The 25,384-nt window shown below is 42.4% G+C and overlaps 2 protein-coding genes across 3 annotated transcripts in view; both read right to left on the bottom strand.

Annotated features, from left to right (window-relative positions):
* Window positions 1-419: 419 nt before the first annotated feature.
* Window positions 420-7,351, bottom strand: LOC114432279 (SIN3-HDAC complex-associated factor-like). Its single transcript, XM_028400186.1, has 6 exons — window positions 7,214-7,351; window positions 4,372-4,499; window positions 3,572-3,671; window positions 3,390-3,498; window positions 2,037-2,187; window positions 420-1,688 (listed from the first exon to the last, which is right to left on the bottom strand). The coding sequence occupies exons 2-6, from the start codon at window positions 4,497-4,499 to the stop codon at window positions 1,469-1,471; spliced, it is 708 nt and encodes a 235-aa protein (XP_028255987.1). The 5' UTR covers window positions 7,214-7,351; the 3' UTR covers window positions 420-1,468.
* Window positions 7,352-7,968: 617 nt separating this feature from the next.
* dennd5b (DENN/MADD domain containing 5B) overlaps window positions 7,969-25,384 on the bottom strand; it is a 46,701-nt gene continuing 29,285 nt past the window's right edge. For both annotated transcript variants that reach the window (XM_028400181.1, XM_028400183.1), the window contains 18 exons: window positions 23,637-23,824; window positions 21,139-21,717; window positions 20,799-21,030; window positions 18,162-18,312; window positions 17,717-17,807; window positions 16,790-16,921; window positions 16,224-16,376; window positions 15,938-16,019; window positions 15,744-15,825; window positions 15,494-15,622; window positions 15,189-15,310; window positions 14,347-14,492; window positions 12,679-12,797; window positions 12,175-12,362; window positions 11,577-11,659; window positions 10,802-10,928; window positions 10,495-10,669; window positions 7,969-10,408 (listed from right to left, as the gene is read on the bottom strand). In XM_028400181.1, coding sequence (XP_028255982.1) covers window positions 10,225-10,408; window positions 10,495-10,669; window positions 10,802-10,928; window positions 11,577-11,659; window positions 12,175-12,362; window positions 12,679-12,797; window positions 14,347-14,492; window positions 15,189-15,310; window positions 15,494-15,622; window positions 15,744-15,825; window positions 15,938-16,019; window positions 16,224-16,376; window positions 16,790-16,921; window positions 17,717-17,807; window positions 18,162-18,312; window positions 20,799-21,030; window positions 21,139-21,717; window positions 23,637-23,824 — 2,963 coding nt within the window. In that variant the 3' untranslated portion in view covers window positions 7,969-10,224. The remainder of the gene's footprint in view (window positions 10,409-10,494; window positions 10,670-10,801; window positions 10,929-11,576; window positions 11,660-12,174; window positions 12,363-12,678; window positions 12,798-14,346; window positions 14,493-15,188; window positions 15,311-15,493; window positions 15,623-15,743; window positions 15,826-15,937; window positions 16,020-16,223; window positions 16,377-16,789; window positions 16,922-17,716; window positions 17,808-18,161; window positions 18,313-20,798; window positions 21,031-21,138; window positions 21,718-23,636; window positions 23,825-25,384) is intronic.

Below are 25,384 nucleotides of genomic sequence, written 5' to 3'. Positions count from 1 at the left end.
TAAAGCAGTTTGCAAAGGAACTGATCATCACTCGTCAATCATTGAATCACCGACATGATCACTCATTTAACTGGTCTACAGAATATTAGTCAGACAACAATGTCACATGACAGAGGAAGTTTAATGAATGACAAAAGCCTGTAGAAAAAAAACACTTTTGTTACAGGAATGGAGAGCAGTGCATCTCTCTGGGACAGACTACTAAAAAACTGTCTCCAGATTAAGTGCAGACCTATGTCACATACTAATGTAAGGAAAGACTAATACATCCACCTTTACTGAAAGTACAAGAACCAGTAAATATGTTTAGAGCAGAATAATACAATCTTAAACTGTGTATGGCAGCATCGTACACATCTCTGCAGTGTACTTTTGTACATAAAAATAAACACGTTTAATTAATAAATAACGTTTTTTTTCCTAGCAAAAACGCTTAAAGAGGAAAATGTGTTAACTGTACCAGACTCATATAACAGATAAGTCTTGTATTTCTTTATATACAAAAATATATACCAAGCTGTACATCACATCACTAAAGCCAACAGGAAAGTGTGAAAACCTCAAGCTGATACACCAATACCTCAGAGTGTAAGTCATTATGGGCAACGAGTCAACAGAAAAAAAAAAAACAAAAGCCACGGAAGAGTACAGGAAGTGCCTCCAGTTACCACCACCTTCCTGAGGGTTTATTTAGCTTATGATGGTTTGAAACAACGCCTTCCTGAATGTGTATGTTGTGCTCTGTAGGTACAGTGTGTACACTCTTCATTCATTATTTACAGACTTCACAAAGACACAAGCAATGCAGGTTTTTTGGTAAAGATAGCCTCACATATTATTACTGTTGTGAAATCTGAGCTTTGGTGGATTGTGCTGAAAAAGTCCAAAATGGATGGAGCCATCAGATCAGTTGCAGTAAACTGCCTTGAGGGGCTGACGGCTATTTATATAGCACAGACACTGGACTTTCCTCAAACTAGTGTTGGAACACCAGAACAAAAAAAAGGGGAGAAACTAGCATGTTATAATGTACAAAGAAGACACATCTAAGAAGAGTAAGGAAGCATTTTGGATTCAACAGGAGTAATCACAGACCAAAGGTATAACTACGTTGTACAAGTTTGCTGGTTAGTGACATAAGGTCGTGTGGCTGGCTTATGCTCTCACATTCATGTCGCAGTCACCCACTTATTCACATCTCAAAACAATTGAAATCCTTAGAGTAAAGGGTGAATTCCAGAAGTCTTCATATTTCCATGCAGCATTTCAGACAGAAAGTAAAAATAAAATATTTACAAATAATCTCATAGCAAGCCAAGACCCTGAAAAGTCTGCTGATCCAGTCCTGGGAAATGGACAGAACCGTCTAAAAGGGCAGCAGCAGCTTGAAAAACATGGAGGAAATTCAGTGAGGTTTGGTGTTGGACATTTTGTGTTAGGGTTAGGTGTTGAACTGTGTCACTAAAGACTATACCAACGTCATGCTACCATCCTCATCCTCTTCTTCTTGAGGTATGGGGTGTGGTGACATGCTTGTTACATTGCTTACTGCTTGCTCCATCCCCTCACCCTCCTCCTGTGGCTGGTGCAGGCTGGGTTTCTTCTGACAGCAGGGCTTGAACAGGTGGGGGTCAATGATAACTTCTCCATAGCGTCCTTTGTACACTATGCCACAGCACACTTTCTGCCTGAAACATCCAACACACAGCTGTTAAAATGAATCTACAACATTTTGGAGAGGATACATGTCATTGAATAGAACAGAAGCTGGGAATTTCAGTTACAGCAGCAATATACAGGCACATGACTTCACTAAGTCTGAGGTGTATAAGGTGAACAGGAATGAAGAAAGTACAGTGCCCTGTGGGGGTCCTACACCACTCATCACCACATCAGACAGGACACCACCCAGCCAGACAAACTGTGGCCTGTGGTAGGTAATCTGTGACCCAGGAGACAGTGGACAGGAGCTGCTGCAACAGCTGAGGTGTACACCTCAGAAGACGGCTTCACAGGAAGACACACATTTGTCTTACCTTTTCCAGTATGTGAGGTCCAGGAAGGAGAAGGACAGGGATGAGGTTGAGCCAGGTGAAAGCTCCATGTCTGAGCCCTCGTCTGATTGGTTGCTGTAGCTAGGTGACTGTGCGGGCGAGGCACTGGAGGTGGTGCTGTGGGCATCTGAGTCTTAGAGTGAGACAGACAACAACGATCACAACACGCCTTTTTGAAATTGGAATTTCTTCCAATGTCTGTAATTGGTGTGAATCAGTGCCACCTGCTGGTGAAATGAACATACAACTACAAACAACCTGTTGTATAAATATTCTACACAACATATCATGCTCTCCAACTACCACACAGTATACACTGCAGTTAAACAATGATGTATCTCTATTCATGTTAACTTGCTGCTTATTTATTATTTTATTATTTAATATTATAATGAAATGGAATAATAAAAATCCCATTTCTAAGGAGGATATACTTTAATTCTAAAAGCACTACAAGATTTGGAGACAGTGTGAGTGGTGACCAGTGGTGGAATGTAACTAAGTGTTTGTACTTTGTTACTGTACTTAAGTACATTTTTATGTATTTGTACTTTAGTTAAGTAAAAATAATAGTGGATACTTTATACTTTTACTCCATTACATTTTGCAGCCATTATCTGTACTTTCTACTACACTATCGATTTTACAATGTCTGTAGTTACAAGTACGAATACAGTTGTGTTCAGACAGCTGTGCTGGACTGATGTGAGGTCAGACTGCATGGAGGTGGTGTCATGCTGCCAGCTGTGTTTCTATAATGAGCCTCAGTCATGATGCCGGTGCTCTGGCTCAGTTAGCTAACTAGTTAGCTACTGTCTGCTAACACAGGTCCATCCATTAATGTCTGATTAACATGAATCATAACATTAATCTGAAGCAGGAATACTTACACAGTAAAAATGCTGAATGCCTGTTTTTTTATTAGCAGCCTCTCTGTTCACTTTATGCCCTCAGCCTGCCTCATGACACACAGACCTGTCCATAGCTGGTTCTGGACTGAAAATGTAAATTAACTACACATTGTCCATTTTAATTTTAAGATAATTTCTTTGATCATTTTAACCTGTTCAGATACTTTGCAATGGAAAATAATAATAATATATATTTGGTGCGTGAGTACTTTTACATTTAATACTTTAAGTACATTTAAAAGTAAGTACTTAAGACTTTTACTTAAGTAGGATTGTTGATGTAGCACTTCTATTTTTACTTAAGTATATATTTTGCTGGTTATTTGTACTTTTACTTAAGTACCAAGCTTCAGTACTTCCTCCACCACTGGTGGTGACACATTGTTAATCAGACATTAATTGTAAACTTGAATTGGCTGCTTACTGTTTCTCTTGAGCTCGCTCTCTACCCGCTTATCCTGACACGGCCGCAGCTTCTTCTTTATCTTCTTCAGCGTGGCCTTCATGCTTGAACCAGCCTTTGCATCGACCACCTGAAAACCAAAGCCAGTTTTCAGAGATAGAGCTAAATGATATCGTTACAGAATGATGTGGCTGTTTCCTTACATGATTCCAGTTCTTCTTGGATCCAGCTGGAAGTTTTTTCCATCTCTTAACCAGGAGCACACAAGCATTACAGATGTCCCCACAGCGCACCTCACCCAACCTGCAGACAGCAGGAGGTAATCAAACACAACATCCTACCCCAGCCTCCAGTTCTATCTGATGCATGTGAAGTCTCTGCTAGGTGAAAATAAATGCCTATTTTCACATAAGTGTGTTTCTGTGTCCCAGCGTCTTTCCAGAATCCTAATGGGAATATTTTTACCACCCAGTGTTATATCAGTGCTTGGTGTCTTTACTACAGAGAAAACTCACTGTGACACAAGTAAATGCTTCTTTCTGTTTTCAATGATTGGACGTCAGATAATCATATCCTCAGGGAATAAACGGCATAGATCTAAAAAAATGTTTCATATTTCTCTGTGTAGTTATGTGATGACTGAGAGAGAAAGATTTTCGATGAGTAACAGAACTCTAAACTGTGAATACCGTACATGCATAGCCAAACTGACACTGTTTGCTATAACCAGATATGTTCCCAACAGTAAGAATCATTGGACTTCACACTTTCTGATAGAAATACATTATAAGTTATACAGATCCAGCAAGAAATATAACCAAAGCTTAAAATTCACCAATTTATTTTACAAGCCTTAAACTACTTATGGTAATGTATGGCATGCCTGGATTCTCAGTACTTGATTGTGCCATCTTCATAAAGATGAACATAAAAATGTGACAAGAGTAAAAAACACAAACTATTCATGAAAATCTCTAACTGAAATGAAAATTTATAAGCTCACCCGAAGCAGCTCTTGAAGTCTTTCTCGTAGCGTTTACTGTCAGTGAAGCGGGAGCTGGAAGACTTGGCTCTGCAGATGCAGCAGCCGTCCATGCTGCGGTACATCTTCGGCTTGTGGAAGCCAAACATCTGCAGCAGATGGACAAGAAACATAGAAAACAGTGAGGAGTGTTATCACAATGAAAGTCTTTTAATTCCTATTTATTCTAACCCAAAGTCAAAGACACAAAGTTACTATCAAGGGATTGTTGCTCCAGATAAAATCCTACAACCTGCGTTCACCAGAACACATGTATATTTATTCTTTCCATAATCTGTTAAGAGATTACATATTGTGATGTGCAGACGGTAGGCTTTATGTTTGAACAACATTAAGCTTTAAAAGCTGGAGGAGGTAACGTCAGTGTCATCCCACAAAGTCCAACTCATGCTAAAGCCTGACTGCTTTGTTACATGGCCCCAGGTGACTTTTAATTGATGTTAAATCAACTTAGAAAAGTTGGGAGGAAGCTACTGTTTACTCTCAGTTACAGTAGGTATTATGTGTCTGACAACATGTTTGCCTTTTCTGCTGCCTCCCCACACACAATGGGCATGAGGAGATTCCTAACAAAGACACGGAGAGTTAGAGTTGTTTTTGGCATTAACCCATATAATGAGGCCAGGTTAGCCCCTGTTAGCCTGCTAGCGTCAGCCTGGCCTAGCCAGCACACATGCTGCTCATATTCTATCAGCAAGAATAAAATAATAAGTTTGGTTCATGGCCCAACAGCTTTTTGAAAATAACAAGATGATGAGAACGGTGTTCAAACAAAATATGCTGATGTTATTTCATTGATGATATATATACACCTTAAAGCTCACTTACATTGGTTGTTAACTGAAAAGTAAAGCACAATCTCTCCATCTATATTTGAGGTTGATGCTCAGAGTGAGTCAGAGGCAGGGCCATCATGTAGGGCCAGTGGAGAAAGTTCTATTGCTGAGGTGAGTGATGATGGGAAAACTCAATCAGGTGGACATGAGGGAGATTTGCCAGTTTTTTGTTTCTGTAAATGAGAGAAGGCCTCAGATATGGAGGCTTTGTATAATCTGTTCTGTGTAGTAGCACCAGTATGGTTGACAAAACTGTTGTTTTACTTGGAATTAGTTTCTGTATGTCACCGTTTGTAAAATAAATGAGTTTTTGTTGAATCTGCATCTGAAATAGTCATTAAGTGTTTACTTCTGTAGGTTAAAAAGGTGTCTAACAACCTGTTAAAATCTGTATGAAATTGCAATTACTTCATATTATTATATTATATTTCATAATATACCAATGTACCCCCCCCCCCCCCCCCCCCCATTTTTAATGCTTCCTACGCCACTGAATACATGATCTAAAGAGAATACAAGCCGAGTTAGTGTGCGTAATGTTCATTTACGTAAGCTGACCCCCTCCTGCGTGGGTGGGGGAGGAGACAGGGGAGACGTGTGAGTGAGAGAGAGACTGAGCCAGGTTATCAGGCTAACTCAAAGAAGACACAGCGCAGCCCGGCTGCCGCTTATGTAACCGCGGTGCTGATGCAGCTGGAGGCGACATGTGGCGGGGATGCCGAGCCGAGCCCCGGCACAAAGTTTAACCCGCACGTTTAATAAAGTGCTACAGTGACATCACTACGTGACAGGAAACAGTCTCTATTTCAATCGTTTTAGGTTGTGAAAGCATTTAAATGCCATGCGCGACACAGCGCGGTGATGCTGGCGGTGATTGTGTAATCCTGTCCTGGCACATGGCAGGACGATGGAGGATGGAGGCGGCATGAGATCGCGATGTGCCGCTGCACGATCCCACTTCAAAGCACAAAAAAATTGTCGCACTGTGTGCGAAAAGTGCGCAAAAGTTATTAAAAAAAACGCGTTTTTGCGACATTTCTCTTCTCCGTATGTGCCTGTTTGTATCGGTGCACCCATCCTCTGATGGCAACACAGAGACTGCTGCCCATGCGAGAAGATACTAAAGTCTGAACGATTTTTAACGTTGTTAAACGTTGTTTTGTTGTTAAAACCGCTACTATCACTCACAGAAGTCAGGCTGTATCCGATCATGGCTTAAAGCGGTACTGAGGAGGCGGCGAACACTTTATTTGACATGGACTGCTCTCCAGTTACAGCAGAAATCACATGTATTATGGCTGCTGCTGTTAGAAAACGCTGCTTCCAGACTTCCGTCTTGGGTTTGTGTTACAAATGTTCCTGAGGGGGGCTGGACACTGACGCAGACAACACACCCACCACCCCGACAACAAACTGAGCCGAGCCAGGCTTTAAATACAGCAGCTCATAGCCACAATTTAACGATGAAATACGTTAAATTTAAACATTTAGCAACTTTGAGCATTTTAAGTTAGCGCGACATTTTTTATTTGTTTTGGGGAAAAGCAGAAACCAGCGAGCAGACAGCGGCCATGGCCGCTTCGGCCGAGTAACGTAGTAGTGTGTAGGATACATGGAGTGAAACAAATAAAGTTATCAAGCTAATGGCGTACTATTAGCTGTAATAAAGCAATATTTTATAAACTAACCAAGCAGCTAGTTAACCAGTTAAATGACAGCGTGCTAGACTAACGACGCACACCGGGAAAAGGAGCACATACATTCAGCACTGCCGTGTTAAGCATTGTTGACGCTTCAATAATGACAAAGAATAACTCACACAGCAGTTGACTGAACTGTCGGACAGCCGTTTCGAGTAACGTTACAGGAACAAGGAGCTCCATCCTGGGATAACTTTACAACACGCTGCCGGACACAACGCAGAAAACACTTGTTACTGACGACAGAAAGTCAGAAAACACTCATACCTTGTTTTTTTGCGAAGTGCTGAGCGCCTCACTCTCGTGTCACATGCGTTTAAAGATCTCTTTTCAGAGGTGACTCTCTTTTAACGTGTTACAACGCTGTTGCAGAGCCGCAGTTCCAACGCTGCCCGCCGAGGAGTGAAGGCACGAAATGAACAAAGGGCACTTCCGCTTATTAGTTTCAAAATAAAGCTGTCTGCGCTTCACATGAATACCATACCTTTATTTTGAAGACGAGGTCGTCCAACTTCTGGTCTTGCCGTGTTTAAGAGTGAGTAGTTTGACGCAGTCAGTGTGGCAGTAGTAAAGACTTTAACGCAGGCGCGCTACACAACTCCCGCGCCACCATTTTCTGATTTCCTTCAATCAGTGATATTTGCATACAACCGTGACGTTTCTCTGCGTAGCACTGAGCAATAACCATATAAGGAGTGGGATTTACGCGGGAAAAGGAGGTTGAGCCGGTTGCCATGGAGTGACTGAAGCTGCCAGGAGGGGGCTGAAATTAGCTTTTTTCTTTTTTATTGTTGTTTTATTCCATCTGTACAAATAAAATCAATATAATTAATAATAATAAATAATAACACATTTTTGTTCAGAATTTTTAAGTGTTTTCGATTTTTACCATTTGATTTTTTTCTCAAATGTTTTTTTTTTAAATATTTCTTTAAAGGATTATGTGATAAATTGTTAATGAGGAAAAAAGGTAGGTGAAGGGAAATCCCTTTTATGGACACACGCAGCAAACAGCCGACATCTTCAACACAGTGGGTGTTTTATTGAAATAGGCATAATAAATAACAGAACAGAGAAGTCAGTCAAATAACAACATGAAAGTATTTGTCCTGTGGTGTCATGGCCATCATGACTGTCAGTAGAATTTCCTGTTAGAACAGACCCAACCAAGTTCAACAGCACTTCTTGCAAAGTAACAAATCCACCCAGACCTTTCAAAAAATGTCCACCCTGCAACCACCAATATGCAGTTCTGAAAAAAAAAAATACCACAACGAGGCGAGGGATTCAACTACTGTGTTTCAGAGCTGTGGATAATCAGGTACGGCATCAGGGGAAAGTTAAATACAGGGGGTGGAATCAGTGCTTACTGCTGTGAAGACATTTCCACTTACTCCACAGGCTCCTATAAAGGCTCCTTAATACACCAGTGCTGTCTTTTTAAATGAATAAATGTATGTAATCAAGATGTTCAAAGCAAATCACAATGGACTGCATAAAGTCACATACTCAATACTGGAATCAGCAGAAACACAACAGAGGGAAATGGAGAGGAAAAAGGGGAAACTTTCTGTCCTTCATCACCATCTATAATTCATTAGAGGGCCACATTAATACACCTGAGGCTAAATACCAGCATGCACTAATGACTGTTTACACCAGGGAGCATTCAATTAGAGAGTGGCAACACTGGTAAAATCACACAAAGAAGAGGGAACAAAACTTGCTCCAAAGAAAAGAAGCCTCAACACATCTGTCTTTCATATCCTGAATAAAGAACATGTATTTTCCAAAGCATCCTTATGCCAATGGAAGGTGTGCTGGATATTATTTTGGACAAAAACATTGTACATATGTGCATATGTCCTATTGCAAAAATCCCACATAAGGGTTGAAGTCAGTGATCAATGAGGGGAAAACACCAAAAGTTAACTCAGCTGAGTAACTGATATGTATTGCAGCAAACAGTGGGGACGTTTTTAAAAATGGATGCTTTGTTTATGTTGACTTCACTTCACTTCTAGTTGACTACTAGATTTGTTGACCACTTTATTTGGTGGATGAAGAGTGTAAGAAAATTTGGTTATGATGTAGTTATTGTTAAGGTGATGACATTAGGAAATCATAAATAAGTACCAGGCACACACATACATACACAAACATTCACATCCTATTAAATGACGGCAAACTGAGTTAGAAAATATAAAAATTAATTGGAGGGCGCATGTGCACACACACACGCACACACATATACACTCATGAAATATGACATATAAACAGAATTTAAAAGAAGCCACTGTAGTTTGAAAGGAATGTCCACACAGCCAGAGGTTAGACTCTGCGACTCCGAGACGCATCGCTGAGATCAGTTTCTGTGTTCATCCACAGGCTACAAGCAGAGGAAAAAGGAGCTGCTGCTGCTGCACAGCACTGAGCTCCATCGCCGTCCTCGTTCCAGTGTGTCAGTTATTGCTCAGTCTTTTTTCCTGAGGTCTTCTTCACACACGCAAAGCCATGCTTGATAATGCTAACACTAGCTACGGTATGGGGTTGGTGGTCCTGGAGCTGCTAGTGGTAATGGAGGAGGGAGAAGAACGTCTATTTTTTAACCTACAGGCAGCTAGCACACAGAAAAACAGCTGCTGCTCAATTGTCTAAAGTCTCTCACCCAGAAGAACTTTCCACAGCATGCTTTCAGGCCTTAGATTGATTTCACTTCTTCCAGACAGCCATGGCATCATCTCTGCCCATTATGAAAATCACATGCACACCCTCATTGATGTATGTGTAACACTGGGTGACATGTTCCATCATTACTGTGAACACAAAGTTTATTCCCTCAATTGCTATTCTGCTGCCAAAAAAACTCACTAAAGCACCACATGTGGATTCATCCGCTGCTGAAAATAGTCCCCTACAAATGCAACATTTCCTCCTGTATGATAAATACTGGTGATTTTCATATGTACTGAGCTTATAAGAAGGTCTGCCTGGAAGGTAGGAGGTCAATCTAGTATCTGTTTTTTTTTTTCAGAAAATTGTACAAAGTGATGTAAAGTAGTTGGGCTTTGTAGTTAATGAATTAAAAATACGATTTTCTGCTCAGGCCCTTTAATTAAAAACAGTCTCTCAGAGCCACAGGTTGGGTAAAAATACTGCATCCATGCTTGTAGTAATCCAAACGTTTCACATTAATCTGTGGAACTTGTTGCTTTGGTTCCTGAATATCATCTCTTCCATCCCTCACTGAGCAAAGCGGGCGTGATGAACTCCTAGGGCTACAGGTCGATGCCTTTGACCAGCGAGGCTTCCAGTGTGATGGGAAAGTCATGCAGTGTCTCCAGGACTCCGATGAGGGAGTTGACAGTGGTGCGGTCTCTGAGCAGGGCCATGTCTTCATACATCCTCAAGACCACTGGGCACTCCACCAGCAGGGGTAGCCACTGGGGCAGCAGGCGGTCTCTGCAGAGAAAACAGTGAGAGAAAATGTAATGTACAGTTTGTTTTTCCATCCATAAGGAGTTCGCCTTTATCCTTCTGACACTGACCGGGCTCCAAGACAGACAAGCAGCTGGAACTTCCCGTCCTTGCCGATGTTCCTCGGGGTGGAGTTGATTGCATTAACATAGTGACAGAGTGACTGACAGGTCATCCCCAGAGGCTCTGTGGTCTCCTGAAGGTCTCCCATCTGGTCAGCTGACTCCATGTAGGTGACAGCCTTCTCTGTAGTTTGAGGGAGGCATTACAGAATCAAACAGGAGTGCACATCACACCTCCATCTCTCAAAACTATTTCAGATCCCACTTTCTTAGTTCTCCTTGTCAGCAGCAGGGGGAGCTGCAACTCCACACTTACCCACAAAGTCCCACACAAACACTGTCTTCTGGAAGAGTCGTGCAGACTTGAAGCCATGATGGAAGAACTGCTCCAGGGCCGCCACTAAGCTGTTCTCTCCACACAGCAGGACGGTGAGACTGCCTCTCTGTGGGGAGACAAACAGGAGAGAACACATCAACATATAACCAGCAGACAAGAGCAGACAAACTGCGAGTCCAGTAAAGTGGTGCATGAATGTTAAAAACTGCTGCAAAAACATAACAAAAGTGGATCAAATAGTTTCATGTTCAGGCCAGAGAAGGTCATAGTTCAGGTGTGGTAACAGTGTTTCCCTACAGTGTAAGAAGAACATCACATTAGTGAGGGCAGCTGCAATATATACTAAAAGCAGAAGAATGTGATTTTGCACAAAGACAATATCTCGATCAGCAACATCTCATTCCTCTGAATCTCTGCAAAATTGGCTTTTGAGGAAAACCAGCCACAGAAAACCAGAATAGTCTGGTTCACGACCTCTTTCAAGGCTACATAGATCACCCTCCATCCCTTGTCTGACAGAGGGCACTCAAAGGTTGCTGCATCCAAGTGGCCTGTGCCAGCATCATACAACATCTGCTGCAGCACTACAACGTCCATTAGCGTGACCATAAAACATCCCTTTGCTGCAGGAAACAATGATGGAACAGCGAGGATTTTAGCTCAGCTGTCTGCGACAGTACAGCAGTTAATTAATCTGAAACATGTTTGTTTCTTATTAAACAGAGGGGTGCAGCCCTGCTGATCAGTCACTGACCTCTTTCTCCGGTTTGTGGAAGTGTTTGACAATGTTGTTTAATGCCTCTCCGATGGCCTCCTGTATCTGGGCTGATGTTGGTTCTGGAATCATGAAAACAGCTGTATCAGTACAATCAACACTGTGAGGGTCACATGACTGCTGTGTGTTAACATGAGCTAATGCTCAGGTAGTGTCACCTTTTTTCCTGAGGGTCTCGTAAACACCTGAGCACTTATAGACTAAATATCGGATAATTCCACAAAGTGAGATATGAAACATTTTTTTTATATCATGAATTTAACAATAAATCCCTAACAAACATATTAACAAAAACAAAGTAAAGCAGAGATGCTGCTAATGACTCTCCCTCACTCTTCCATGCTGCTTTTGATTTAATGTATTTTGTTTTTGTCCCACATACAATGCACTGGGTATGGGCTAGCACAATGAGGGCCTGGACACTAAAGATGAAACTATCAGATAACAGGAGAGGTTATCAACCAGACCGTGCACCAAGAGAACTGAGACAACCATGGTTCACGTGACACTATAATCCGACAACCATTCACATTGAGCACTGAAGTGTATTCATGTATTAGATCTGTCAGATACTCACTGGAGCCTCGTCCAGACAGTGATGTGATGCTGATGCGTCTGGTCTGAGATGGTGAGCGCTGCAATGGGGGTGTGCGACAACCCCTCCCAGAATCCTCCTCTCCACAGGGCACCACCAGCTCACCGATCAGTACCCTCTCTAGGCTACCGTCATCCACACCCTTACCAAGCCATCTACCACATGGAAACCTGAGAGCACAGAAACAAGTGTGTGCTTGACACATCTATGTGATTTGCAGTCCAAAATCTACCAAAAAAGTAGTATGTGTACACAAAAGCCTGATACATCCATTACTGGGTACACTTTATTTTGAGTGGATTTTTTTCCACAGTGCAATCTACAGCAAAGTCCCTGGAATTAGTTTAGGCTTGGATTTTGTCAAAAATGAAATGAGAACCAATCAAGTCGTGTCTGTCTTTTCACTAGATGAGACGTTTTCCTTAAGCATAGTCACTGTCAGCCAGTTTCAAAGGACACCTGTGAGACCATGGCTCCCCCACTCACCTGTAGGTGTGTCCTGTAATTTCGTTGCGCACCATGACACAGTCCACCAGCCATTTAGCCAGCAGGCCAGCGTTATCATGACCCAGCTGCGCGGTGGTCAGCTTCCCCAGGTTCTGACACTGAACACAGAAACACAGCAGAGAGAACCTCTGGTTTACACAACTGTTACCAGTATTTATTGAAGTCATGCTGAAAATTAAAATGTTATTTTCTGTTTCTACAACACAGATATGGACTACAATACAAAGTCACACTTCAGTCAGCAGTCAATGGTGCAACACATTCTATCAGACTAACAAACTATCTAAAATGAGGCCATGATGCTTAGAAGATGACCAGAAAAAAAGCATTACAATGGGACAGAGGAGGAAAATGGGAAATTAAAAGGGTGGAGCAGGGACTTTGTCTAACCTTGAACATGGTGGAGATGTGCGTGTGAGGCCTGAAAGCTGACTGAGGGAGATTGAAACAGTTAACAGACAATGGATGGACAATAAAAATGGCAGCGTGGAAAAAATCAAAGACACACAACCATGCAACCATGCACCCACACAGACATGCAGTATGACAGGAGGACAACAAAAGGTGACCATGTTTTAGATATCATCCTCTGTTTACACAATTGAGTCTACACAGGAACACTTGATCTTGGGAAGAAGGAGCAACTTCCAGAGAAAGGGAAGGGGTTTGGTGGAGGTATATTGCCATTGTTAAACACAACTATTAATGATCATTTTTACAAGCTATGTAAACAGCTTGAATATTATGCGAATGTATATATATACATTTTCTCATATTTTCATGAATGAAATAAGTATTTGATCTCCTATCATTCAGCAAGATTTCTGGCTCCCAGGTGTATTTTATACAGGTAAGGATCTGACATTGGGAGCCCTCTCAGCATATAGACTGATAATTTCTTTGTTAGTGGACAAACTTACATCAGCTGTATGTTGCCTCATGTTACTGTGAGTCAAGCCATATTGTAGCAGGTGGTAATATTGGATAGACTACTACAATAACAATGTGGGGAATAATTAATTAATTATCTTCTATGTGAAGGAAACATATCAGTGTATAGAGAACTTGAAGCCAATGATTCTGTAGAGTCAGCAAAAACGTATTAATTAAGTAATTACTTAACATGTATTACATCTGGAGCTCTCACATTGGCCACCGAGGCCACTACAACAGCAGTGGGGTGTGTGGTCATCTTAGCATTATGACTAAGTCACATTAATAAAACCTCTGTGTTCCTCACATGGTAAACTCCGGCGCAAAGCATGTTTTCAGCTACAGACAATCATTGGAATGGAGTGTTTAAAGCCCTCAAACTTTGTTTTACTGTAAATGGGGATAAAGTAAGCTGTGTAAAATACACTTCAGACATTTTACAAGTATTAATATGAAAGAAAATCAGAGCTACTTAAAAAGCTGCCAGTGGCCCTACTTTTACTAAAAAATAAACCTGCTTTGTATAAATGAATTATGCCAAAGGCTTTGTATTGCTTCTTTAAATAAGGTGCCCCGACAGCATCATGCAGTGTGAAGTTTCAAATGAAGAGACATGAACATAAACTCAGAATAAACACACTGTGTCTGCACAGCAAAACCCAGAGACTGAGAGCATGCTCAGACATGTGAGAGGTCAAAGATCACAGCACTCACGTCAAAGGTCATCTCCAGGACGTTCTTGGGGATCTGCATGATGCCTGAATCTCCCAGCTCCCCCGACACACACACCCATGGGTTTGAGGTGGTCATGGCGTTGCTCAGCTTCTTGATGGGTATGATGACGACTCGGTATGGGATCACTACAGGGATGAGCAACACATCGAGCAGGTTAAAGACAGATACATGTGTATATGTCTGCATGTGTGAGAGCTTCTCTAAACCCAGACTGAGCTGAATGATACACAGTGCTTTAAATCTTTACATCTGTACATATACTCCAATGCTTTATTAACAGCATAGTGGAGCACGCCATTGACTCACATCCAGTAACATCCATCTATTAGTTGGCAACTACCGAACCATAGGGTGAGGAACAGGCAGAAGGAGGAGGTTCTCTGGCAGTGTGAAAGACAAGATATTAAGCAGGTAGAGTGTAGTCCTTGGCTTACTTCTCTTATCAGGAGAAAGCCAGTCAGAGAGAAAGTTCCTCAGGGATCATTGTTAATTCCTTTATATTTGAATCCATATGTATTTTGTCTTTGTCATACAGCTTTACAACATCTCCAGATGATACAAAGCAAATTCATAGCAGCAGCATTCAACTGAAGGCCAGGGTTTACAGTCAATCATTGCTAGTCTAGAGCTGTCCACACTGGAAAGATGGTGTTTATGGCTGCTGGTAAACTACAGATTCAGTTCTCTAAATCTCTGTGAATGGATACTTCAACAGCTGGATGTCTCATATGATGTCTTTAAATTAAAAACCAGAAAGAGACTAAGGATCGCCACTTAAACAGAGGTCAGAGGTCATATGTCGTAGATGAAGGAGAACTCACTGATGGTGGTGAAGACGCTGGTGAAGCAGAAGTAGTCGACGGCGTTAAGAGAGAGCAAATGGAAAAGAAACTGCTCCTTCTCCTCCTCGCAGCGCAGGAAGGCATAGCGCTTGTAAAGCTTCCTGCAGTCAGGTCAAATAAGAGTTGATTAATATGTTATCTGCTGATCTGCTTTGATCACAAGGCAGTTTGTTACTGTGCTAATGTGCCTGTCATTTTTGCACATGAATTCTCAAATAAGTGACTTTTAGAGTAGCATCGTATGAACAAACATGGGAATCTGTCTCATCTATCAGAAGGCTCACTTGGTCAAGGCTTGTCGCGACAGCAGCTGTTTGAAGTGCTGAGAGAGCAGCTTCTTCTCCAGGGACAAACGAATCCAAGCCCTGGCTCTGCCCACATCTGTCTTAATCTCTGACATGCTCTGGATATGTCTGAAAAAACACAAGGGACAGACAGAGGATTGGAAATAATGTAAACTGAAGGAGAAAATATGTCTGAAAAAGTGTAACACCACAATCCAACCTGATGTCACTAGAGGACAGCAGCACGTACCTCATATCCTGAATGAGAGACACACGTAGAGAAGGCAACGCTATCGAACAATCAGACTTCCTCCTCTCAGGGATGTGGGGCACTGTTGAAAAGTAGGAAAAGGACAGGATGGGTTTCTTGTTGTTTGTGAAAGCAATATGTGTGTGTGTGTGTGTGTGTGTGTGTGTGTGTGTGTGTGTGTGTGTGTGCGCTACCTGGTGATTCAGTCTGCTGCTGTTCCAGCTTCTCCTCACGGGCCTGGTAGTGCAGCAGGTGGGACCAAAGGGCTGACTTCCCCTTAAAAAAAAAAATCACATTGTGTTACAAAGGGGGTTCACACAACAGCTAACGCACACAAAAGCCAATATAAACACACAAAAGCCATAACTACTTCCTGCCGAATTTGTCAATACAGAAAGGGTGAGTTTAATGAGATTTGCCCTTTATAAATCTGATTAGGACAACTCCAACACGTGTGTTTGTGCGTTTCTGTGTGCTGACCTGTTTGACCTGCAGCCCATGGCTCCAGATCCTCTCCAGCAGGTCACACAGACTGGCAATCAGAGTGTTCTCCTCCAGCCCAGTGATGTTGGCCTCACCGTGGCCCAGCTCCACAGCCTCTCGGCCCATCTTCTCCACTAGCATACGCTTGGTCTGCACACACACAAGAGTATTTTTCTATCTTTTCCTGGCCCTTTAAGCAAGCCTTAACTTCTGATATGTTTTTAATCAAACAGCTCCATTATAAATGAATGAGAGGAAAGCTAATTTTAATCTCTGAGCTCTAACTTAATGGCCTCTACTTCACATTGGGCCTCATTCTGTTTCTGCAGGGCCTCCACCTTCAGCTGAGGGTCTTTGGAAATGAATGGTTAAGGTCATTTGGAGGTTTGTACAGTGCTGCCTTGATCTCGTTCCTTCTAGATCACTGGATCCATTGAAAAAGGGTTTAGTCTTGGTGAAAATAAAATGGGTAAGTGTGTAAGCTAAATGTGTGTGTTGTGTCAGTAGGCCAGTAAATGGCTGATGCACTAATTTCTAACGACGCCAGTAATGAAGTGGCTTACCTTCATGCGACACTCTTTGAGTAGCCCCTCCACAAACTTCCAGTTGGTCTGGGCGATGACAGCTGGGGACAGATCAGACAGTTTGGGCTGTCGAAGGTTCTTCCCTAGGCTGCGGGCCTCCTGCATGTACTTCTGATAACCAGACAGAGACAGTCAGTGAACTTTGGAGAACATGGTAATGAAGCCACCATCACTGTGGTGTTGCCCTCGAGTACCAGAACCTTGTTTTTCTGATTGATCCTATTTATACTAACAGTCATAATCAATGTGCAGCTCAACAGTATTTGTATGTTGTCTGAAAATTATGTTTTTTTATTGTGAGAAACTAAAAAGAACTGCATTTATGGGAGTTATTGGGAAAAGGAGTGACAGAGGAAGGCCTGGGTCCTTTGTTGCCTGACTGAAGCTTCACTTAATCCTTCCAATACTTGATTTTAAAAACTTCAAATGGTCAAACACAAGTGCAAACTGGCACAAAGGGATGTGGGAAAACCGATCTGTGAGGGCGTAAGGGGTGGTGCAGGTAGAGGTAGAGGTCGGGGAAGAAGCCGTATCTATGACAGTCCTGCACATACCAGGCAGGATGCAGAGGCTGATTTTTTAGGTGGTTTGATAGGCGGAGGGGATGCATTGTCCCACTCCCAAAATGCCATGGAGTTCTGTAGGATCAGACAACCCTCCACCTGCTGGAGCAGTATGGTACAACCCACCCATGACACACGAGCAGGCAGGAGAAGATGAAGACAAAAAAGGAGGTAAAAAAACAGAAAGACAGCATGCACATGGAGTCGTAACATAGGATGTAAACGAAACAGAAAAGACTTCAACACAAGTTCAGTTACAGAATAAAAAGAGAAAAAAATCAAGACAAGACATTATTAGAAAACAGAGAAGGGTTGGAGGAATTCAGTGGGCAGCTCTGTGTACCTCTTTCAGGTCGTTGTCGAGGTTCAGGTGCTCTGTTTGTTGTCTGTGGCGATCTTTTCTGCGCTGAGTGGTGGCTGTTCTGTGAGACCACCTGCGGATAGAGTAATGAGACTGCTCCTAAATCTAACATCCACACAGGCTCAACAAACCAGAACTGTTCCACAGAGGGACCTAACTGGAGCACTCCAAGGTGAAAGTCTGTGTCTGTATGTACAACCTTCCTCGGCAGGACAATACACTACTACCAACCACTGAGAAAACTGACACTAGAGAGGCAATGTTACACCATGATGTTCAGGCAACTAAGTCTGCATATGTGTTTATATGCTGAGAAGACACATTGACTGGTTTAGCCCAAAATTAAAACCTATAGTGATCTTTGTGGTTTGGTGTATTTGTAACATGCTGATGTTGTGTGAATGCCAGGAGCTGGAAGCCCACTCACTTGTTATTAGTGGGCCCAGTGTTGAGCACATCGGCCTGCAGCTTGGGGAAAAAGCCCTGCTCGTATTTTCCCTGACCAATCTTCATGTCCAGCAGGTGGGGGTGGATGGCTGTGTGGTCGATCTTTATCAGGCGCTGCTCGATGGCTTGAGCTATGGAGGAGATGGAAGAGATTTAGATTTAAAGCACACTGGCAGACCACTGTAGTTCTGTGTGCGGTTATTCTCAATTTGATACACATGAATGTCTAAGAGATTAAAGATCGAGATTAAGATCGAGGACACTGGACTCAAAAGTTTGCCTCAATTTAAATTCTTGGACATGAGTATGACCTGGATGAATAAGAGCATCCACAGACACAGTAAGAAGTCTGACCTGCTGTAACAATGCAGTTAGTGCTTATATTTAAGATGGGACAGAAACTCTCATGTGTAAATGAAGTTTAAATAATTTAGTTACAATAACAATAAAATGTGTTGGCTTTGTCTTGAAGGCAGCCAAAGACATGATAAACATGAAGAATGACAGATTTCTCTCTCTTTCTACACACACACTCACACTCTCTAGTCCCAATGAAACAAGCATAATATGCTGCAACATCTGCTCATTTGGCAGGCAGAGAAACCTGGCTGGGCTTCAAAACAGGTTGTTTACATTATAAATCACAGCATGAAGGATGCTGTCCTTCCATTCATTACCTCCTCCTTTCTCCCCAGAGGTCCTCTTCATCAGCTGCTTTACACAGCAGCAACAGTCAACACACTATATCCTTATCTGTCAGAGCGACTGTGCTTGTTGTTAAACTGTCTGGGTTATGTGGAGCTTGTTTTGTGTTTGACCTCAGACAGAAGCTGCAGTATTAATCAGAGCTGAGGAGGGAGCGGAGGCATCCGAGTGAGTCGCCGCAGGCAGGCAGGCAGAAGGAAGGGCTGCCTATTGTCTGAGTAATTGGGTACGTGCATGCACCATCGCCCCCAAATGAGCGCACCCTCTGCAATTGAAGTTTTACATCCCTCGGTCCATTAGCATCAAACGCAGTGGTTTACAGGCAGGCGTCACACCAAAGGGGCAACAGAGAAAATATAATCAAAGATCTGAACTATAAACACACTGAGAACACAGAGTCAACCTGAAAGCTGATAACATCACTGCTGCTCAGCCACATGGAGCTAATAGCTGTGATGTTTTGAATCGACATATTATTCTTCTGGTATTTCAGTCTACAACACAAATATAAAATCAAAACTAAAACTTTGAGGCAACAGAGTATGTATATTGTATTGTATTGTATATTGCAATGTATATTTTTCTCTTTGCATCAGGTGTAATTGTTGACTTTGTTGTTTTATTTAGTCGCTACTTTTTTTTCCGACATGTCTCGCTTTTTGCAAAAAATGGTTTATTCCATGTGTTTTGTGAAACTACACATCTACATCAATTGTCTTCAGAACATAATTATAAACTTCTTTTATAATGATGGTAGGAAATCTATAATAGTAAAAACACTGATGATGAAGTCAAAGTCTAAAGGCTGTGAAACATCACTTTATGACCTTTTTTAAATAATTATTGTTCAAAAGAAAAAACTGGTAATAGATAAAAACAGACCATTGAAAAGACATTTAGCTTGTTTTGTTAGCCGTAAGTGGATTCTACTGTATGTGTGGAAGATACAGTTTGTGTCCTTTTCCGGTGGCTCAAACTGAATTCCAGAGCATCAAAATTGATTTTAAACTTGAACCAGGGCTGAAAAAGTCAATAATTAGCTTTGGCTAAGGCTAGCAAAAACTATGCTGAGATCAGCCTTAACTAGATGGAGCCCAGATAAACTCTTTCTTTGAATAAACAGCTTAACGCCAAAGTTTAAAATGTTAATGATGTGCAACCTCTTTTCAAATTTCCCTGAGGGACCTTCCCAAAGGGATTAATAAAGTATATTCTATTCTCTATTAATGTAGTTATGTTTGCTGTATGGTAATATAACCAAGCATTAAAAAGGGTGATTTTACTGTATACTTTTAAACTTACACATTTTGGTTCCTAATATTTAAACACACAGAACAACCCACAGTCTTGATCTGTTGTGTTAATATATATAATGAAAGCAATCAGGCACACAATTAAATCAACATCACAGATTCCCTGTTGGTTAAGTCTGACCTCCTGCCTCACACTGCACATTCAGCAGCAATTAAAAGCTTAACAAAGACAAACCTAATTGAGAAAATAAGAATAAAAAAGACCTGACCAAACAGTCTTGCGGTAAGGTGGTGTCAGAGAGTGTGTGTGTTTGCATGGGAGAGAGTGATAGAGTGTTTGCTGTGCTGGGAGGCAGAGGAACGAGAAGAGGGGATTTCTGGTAACTGGGGAGAGCTGAGCTGCTTCCAGACGATAAATGAGAGACGTGGAATGGAGGGAGGGCAGAGAGATGAACGCGGAGTGTTGTGGGCTTCTAAATTGCACCACACTGCGTAATCCTGTCTGACCTTGGCTAATGGACGACTGGCATGCTCTAAAGGACGTGTCCAAAATACTTTCTTATTGTCAGTTAAAATCACTACTTTTTGTGGATGTACCTCTACAACTGTTAGTATTGTGTGTTTTACTGGACACAAACACCTCTCAATGACAAACTCACCGGACTCCTTGAGGATGGAGCACCTTTGGTAGCTGGAGGATCGGAGACTTGGAGCACGGACATTGTAGAGACGGGCCTTGTCAATGCGAGCATCGAACACACGGAGGAGTGGCTCTTTCTCTTCCCACTGGGACATGATTTTGTTGTCGATGAAGGTGGCAAACATTTGTGTTTCGATGAAGTGGGACAGGAAGGGAAGGTAGGGTTCCGGCTGGTCTGACAGGAACGAAGCCTGTTAAAACAGGAGATGCATTTTAATACAATAATCTGTCACTCATAATATCTACCTTTTCTGATTGTGTACACTTCAAGGATACATTGCTGCTTGTGTTTCTGTCACCTTGTCAAAGTTGTGCATCTGCTCCCTGTTGGTGAGCCAGGACTCCAGATCGGGGGCACTCTGGATGACAAAAGCTTCGTAGTCTGCAAACATGGTGGTGAAGCGGCTGGCGAACACCTCCCTAAGCTGGACGTTGAGCTTTGCATTCTTTAGCTCCTCCTCCTCAGCAGCAGTTCGGTTCCCTTGTCCTTTAGAACTCTGAGCTTTGACTCCAGCCCTCAGGGCATCCACACGGGCCACCGTCACCCCGGTACGCTTCGTCAACGCCTGTAGTCTCTCCAGGGTGGCATTTCCCTGCAGAAGCTCAAGCACGGCCAGCTCTGCCCCTCCCAGGTTTCCGTTGCGTCCGTCGTCCTCCAGCTGTCGTAGAGCGGTGGTTTTACGCTCCCTCCCTGGGGTGGACGGGGTGCTGTTGGGGCTGGAACGGGTCCGGGGTGGGGCGCCTGTGCTAACAGACAGGCCAAAACTCAACAGCACCTCAGTTAGCTCCTGGATAACCTCGATCTTGTTGGGGAACTGGGGGAAGTCTTCTGGAAGTTCGATGTAGTGGTTGTCAATATCCACAAAACACAGGTTGGCCTGGGACACAAAGTACTAATATTATACATTTATTTACATTTTGAATTGAAATATATGGCATGATATTAAATCACCATATCACAGATGTAGATAGAGTGCATATGTCCTCTGTGTGAGATATTATCAGCAGGAATACTGAGGATAGATTGGCTTTTGATAACATTGATAAAGCTGACATTTAGGAGGTTTGACGGGGGCTGGGAGACAACACAGAATGTAGGCCAGTGTGTGATTGACAATAGCACATTCTCGGAGATCAACCTTAATCTGACATAATGGGTTTAACATCACACCCTCATATGGGATTAAAGAAAAACCTCTGATCTCCGTGCGAGAGCTCCAGACCACACAAAACCATGCAAATGGTGAACAAGCGTGCACAATGCCAAAGAGACTCTAATCTGATCCCAGCATGTGCCAAACACACTGCAAGGCACCGGCTCAGAAGATCAAAGTGCAAAATTAGAACATGACTTGATAAGGGCGCCGATAAAAAGGACAACAGGATTCTCATGTTGTTGTTAATGTGAAAGGTAAGTTTTAGAAATCGACACATATAGGCTGACAAGTACACCGATACTTGTTCATAAGTCGTGTAACAGCAAGATAAGACAAATCGATACGTGTGACATCTGATATTTATGGTATATTTATGGATATTAGAAGCGGTGTCTAGAACATAATTACCATTTATTTGGTTTTAACTGCACATCTTAATCAAAGAAAGATTTTCTTTGTCTACATCCAAAGCCCAACAATACCTACTGAGTATGTATAGAAGTGGTATATTATCATTTGAAAGGCACAAACAAAAGACCCAGATTAAAGAACAGGGTTAAAAGAAGACAAAACCTGTCTGACACAAAATCCCCAATTACATCTATATTTTCCTCTCTCATCATCTCCCCTCTGCCTTGCTTTCAGCCATTCTTTCATCACCAGCCCATTTCTAGGTCGCTTCCACTTCAAAGCACCATTCAGAAACACAGGGAGATTCTCTTTTCAGTCATTTTGAGGTGGGGGCTTCCTCGGAAGGGGGCATGGGGGGTGGGGTTTGCTCTGCACTGACATCCTGCTCTGGCTGGGATAATTAGCATCCATACGGAATGTGCCAGATTAATGAGCCCTGGTGTAAGCGAAGCCGGAAGCCAGTGAGCCTGGATGTTCTTCTTTGTTAGGGCCTTATCTCTCCTTAACACATGAATACACACATACACACACAATCACACACACCAACTGTAACCCCGCAATGAGCTAAACGCTGATTAAATGCAGCGCACATTCACCTCCTCACTGTCTGACTGGGACTAAAATCAAAAGAGCCACTTCAGACTTGGATGAAGAGGTAATTCCCTCTTCAAGAGGCTGACATTTAGCTGGTGGGACAAGCACAGGTGTTGCTGACAAAACTAAAATGGCTGCTTTCCATTCAGCTGAGGGGCCTCCAGAATGATAGAACCATTGTTAATGAAATCTGTTTCAAATGCGCTTTTCCAGGTATGGCATGATTCACTGCATCTGCTGTGAAAACATCTGCTGTGAAAAAAGGTCTAATGGATGTGTGTTTTAAGACAGAATGTCATTTAAAAATGAAATATGTGTTATTTCCTGTTTGAACAGGCGCCCCGTCGTCTGCTTACTGTGTGTGTTGTGTGGTGATGTCAGGTTTTGGCATTGGATGATGCATTGGGAGCAGTCCAAAATACAAACTGCTGTTTGTTTTGCTACCCTTATGGGATAGTTCCACTGTGCTCCAAGCAGTTTATGGGTGTTTCTCCCTTCTGTCACATTTTCAGTCAAGCTAATAAAGACGTTAATTCTGCCTCTTTACAGTTACTTGCTATGATGTACAGTGTGACCTGGCAATATCTTTATTGATGATTTACACATATATAGTAAACGGGGGGCTGGCATTGTACCTCCTGGGGAAGTTCGAGTTTGGAGCGGTCCGTGCCCTCTTTGGACTGCAAGCCCATCAGGTATGGAACAGGAGCATCCAGGAAGTGAAGGAGGGAGGCTGGCAGGATGGGAACATAGACGTGCTGCCACTGGAAGGGGAACAGCAGGGTGGTGATGCCTTCTGCCACCGTCATCAACTGTTGGTAATCTGTAAAACACAGAGAGAGAGAGAAAAGTTGGTGTGCATGAGGCTGAGTCAAAATTATCTGTGTTCATCACTTAATAGTTTTTAGACAACAATGGGGCTCTGTGTTTGTGTATCTGTAAGAATCACCGTCTATATCAGACACAAGGAGACATATATTTCACTGCACTACACTTAAACACAGGGAGTGGGGGAGCCACAATAAGAGGTTTATAAAAACATATAGTGAGAGTATTGATGTGCAGGAGAAACTTTAATCAAGTGATACAGATTGAATCGGAGAGAGTTCAAAACAAGAAGAATTACATTCTGATGGATTCTTTTCAATCATGTTTGTGTGTGTTTGTCTGAGAGTATTGCCTCTGCTGTCCTCTAAAACAGATTAAGGCCAGTGCTTGCAGCCAGGCTGCCTTTAATATCGAGTTCAGCAGCAGTTTCATCAGATCTGGCCCAGTGAAAAGCCTGTGCAACCTCGAGGAAAGGGAAAAACATTACCGAGTTATAGCAATTTATTCAATCAGCTGTTCTCTTCTTGTAGGCCTCCCTCCCCCAGTGTCCTCCTGGCTGTGTGCACTTCCACTGAATATACATTAAGGTTTTGACCACAGGCTGCACTTATGCTTAACATGAGAAAGTCAAAATGTGGCTGCTGTGCTTGTTTGTGTGCATGCAACAGACATGACTGTAAACTGCTCTAAAAATCCAGATACAGATAAAGCAAAAAAAAAGAGAAAAACCTCCATCAAGGAGAGACACAAATGGACAGTACATGTGCAAGTTGATCAGCACCATCAAGTGTGCACCTGCAGCATGTGTGTTAATGATTGCCATTAATGGCTGAAGAGCAAACAGCTTGTTAGTGTCATGGCTGTTTGGAGTGGAGAAATGAACAGTTTCAATTTACTGGTCCCCAGATGACACGCTGGGGACCAGTGCAGAGCATCAGGCAGGGTGACAGGCAAGCAGACAGGCTGTGACAAGAGTGTGTGTATGTGTCATTTTGTATTTTGAATTATCTCACAGTCCTCTGCCACTTTTCACACGCCATGTTTTAACATCTTGCTTCACACACTTAGTGCTGTAATCTCACCTTCACATTTAAAAGTACTGTCTCCATTTTGTTGCATAAAGGCCTAAAGGATATATATAGCTTTTGATTTGTGTGTATATATATATATATATATACACACAAATCAAAAGCTTCTCTAACTGTTATCTGTTATGTTTGGGGTACTATAGGGTGAAAGAATGACATGATCATGTTGACTTCTCCCATCACACACAACAGACTCCTTGCCAGATGCTGGTCTCACAGAGTGGCAGGGCACTGATGAAACCCATGTGCACAGAAATGAGTGGAATGAGTGCACTGGCTTTTGCCTGACACCGTCTCTGGTACAGAGAGAGTGTGTATTTCTGCAGTTACCGTACTTGCATTCTCTCTGGTAAACATCAGATTGTTCAAATGTCACTGTGAGCATGTCAGAATTTGTCTAATGGTATTGCTTTGCAGCCTAAGAGAGCTTGTAATTGTCACAGCAGAAAGCACAATCTTATCTAGGT

Source organism: Parambassis ranga, chromosome 2, assembly GCF_900634625.1.
Source record: "Parambassis ranga chromosome 2, fParRan2.1, whole genome shotgun sequence".
Lineage (NCBI taxonomy): Eukaryota > Metazoa > Chordata > Actinopteri > Ambassidae > Parambassis > Parambassis ranga.
Note: the sequence above shows the minus strand (reverse complement) of the source record. Positions and strands in the feature narration are given on the sequence as shown.

Excerpts from the sequence above, each read along its gene's own strand:
- LOC114432279 (XM_028400186.1), bottom strand. The coding sequence starts at position 4,499 with ATGTTTGGCTTCCACAAGCCGAAGATGTACCGCAGCATGGACGGCTGC. Across the intron at positions 3,672-4,371 it reads GACTTCAAGAGCTGCTTCGG|GTTGGGTGAGGTGCGCTGTG; the intron begins GTGAGCTTATAA and ends TGCTGTCTGCAG. Across the intron at positions 2,188-3,389 it reads GAGCGAGCTCAAGAGAAACA|ACTCAGATGCCCACAGCACC; the intron begins GTAAGCAGCCAA and ends TCTCACTCTAAG.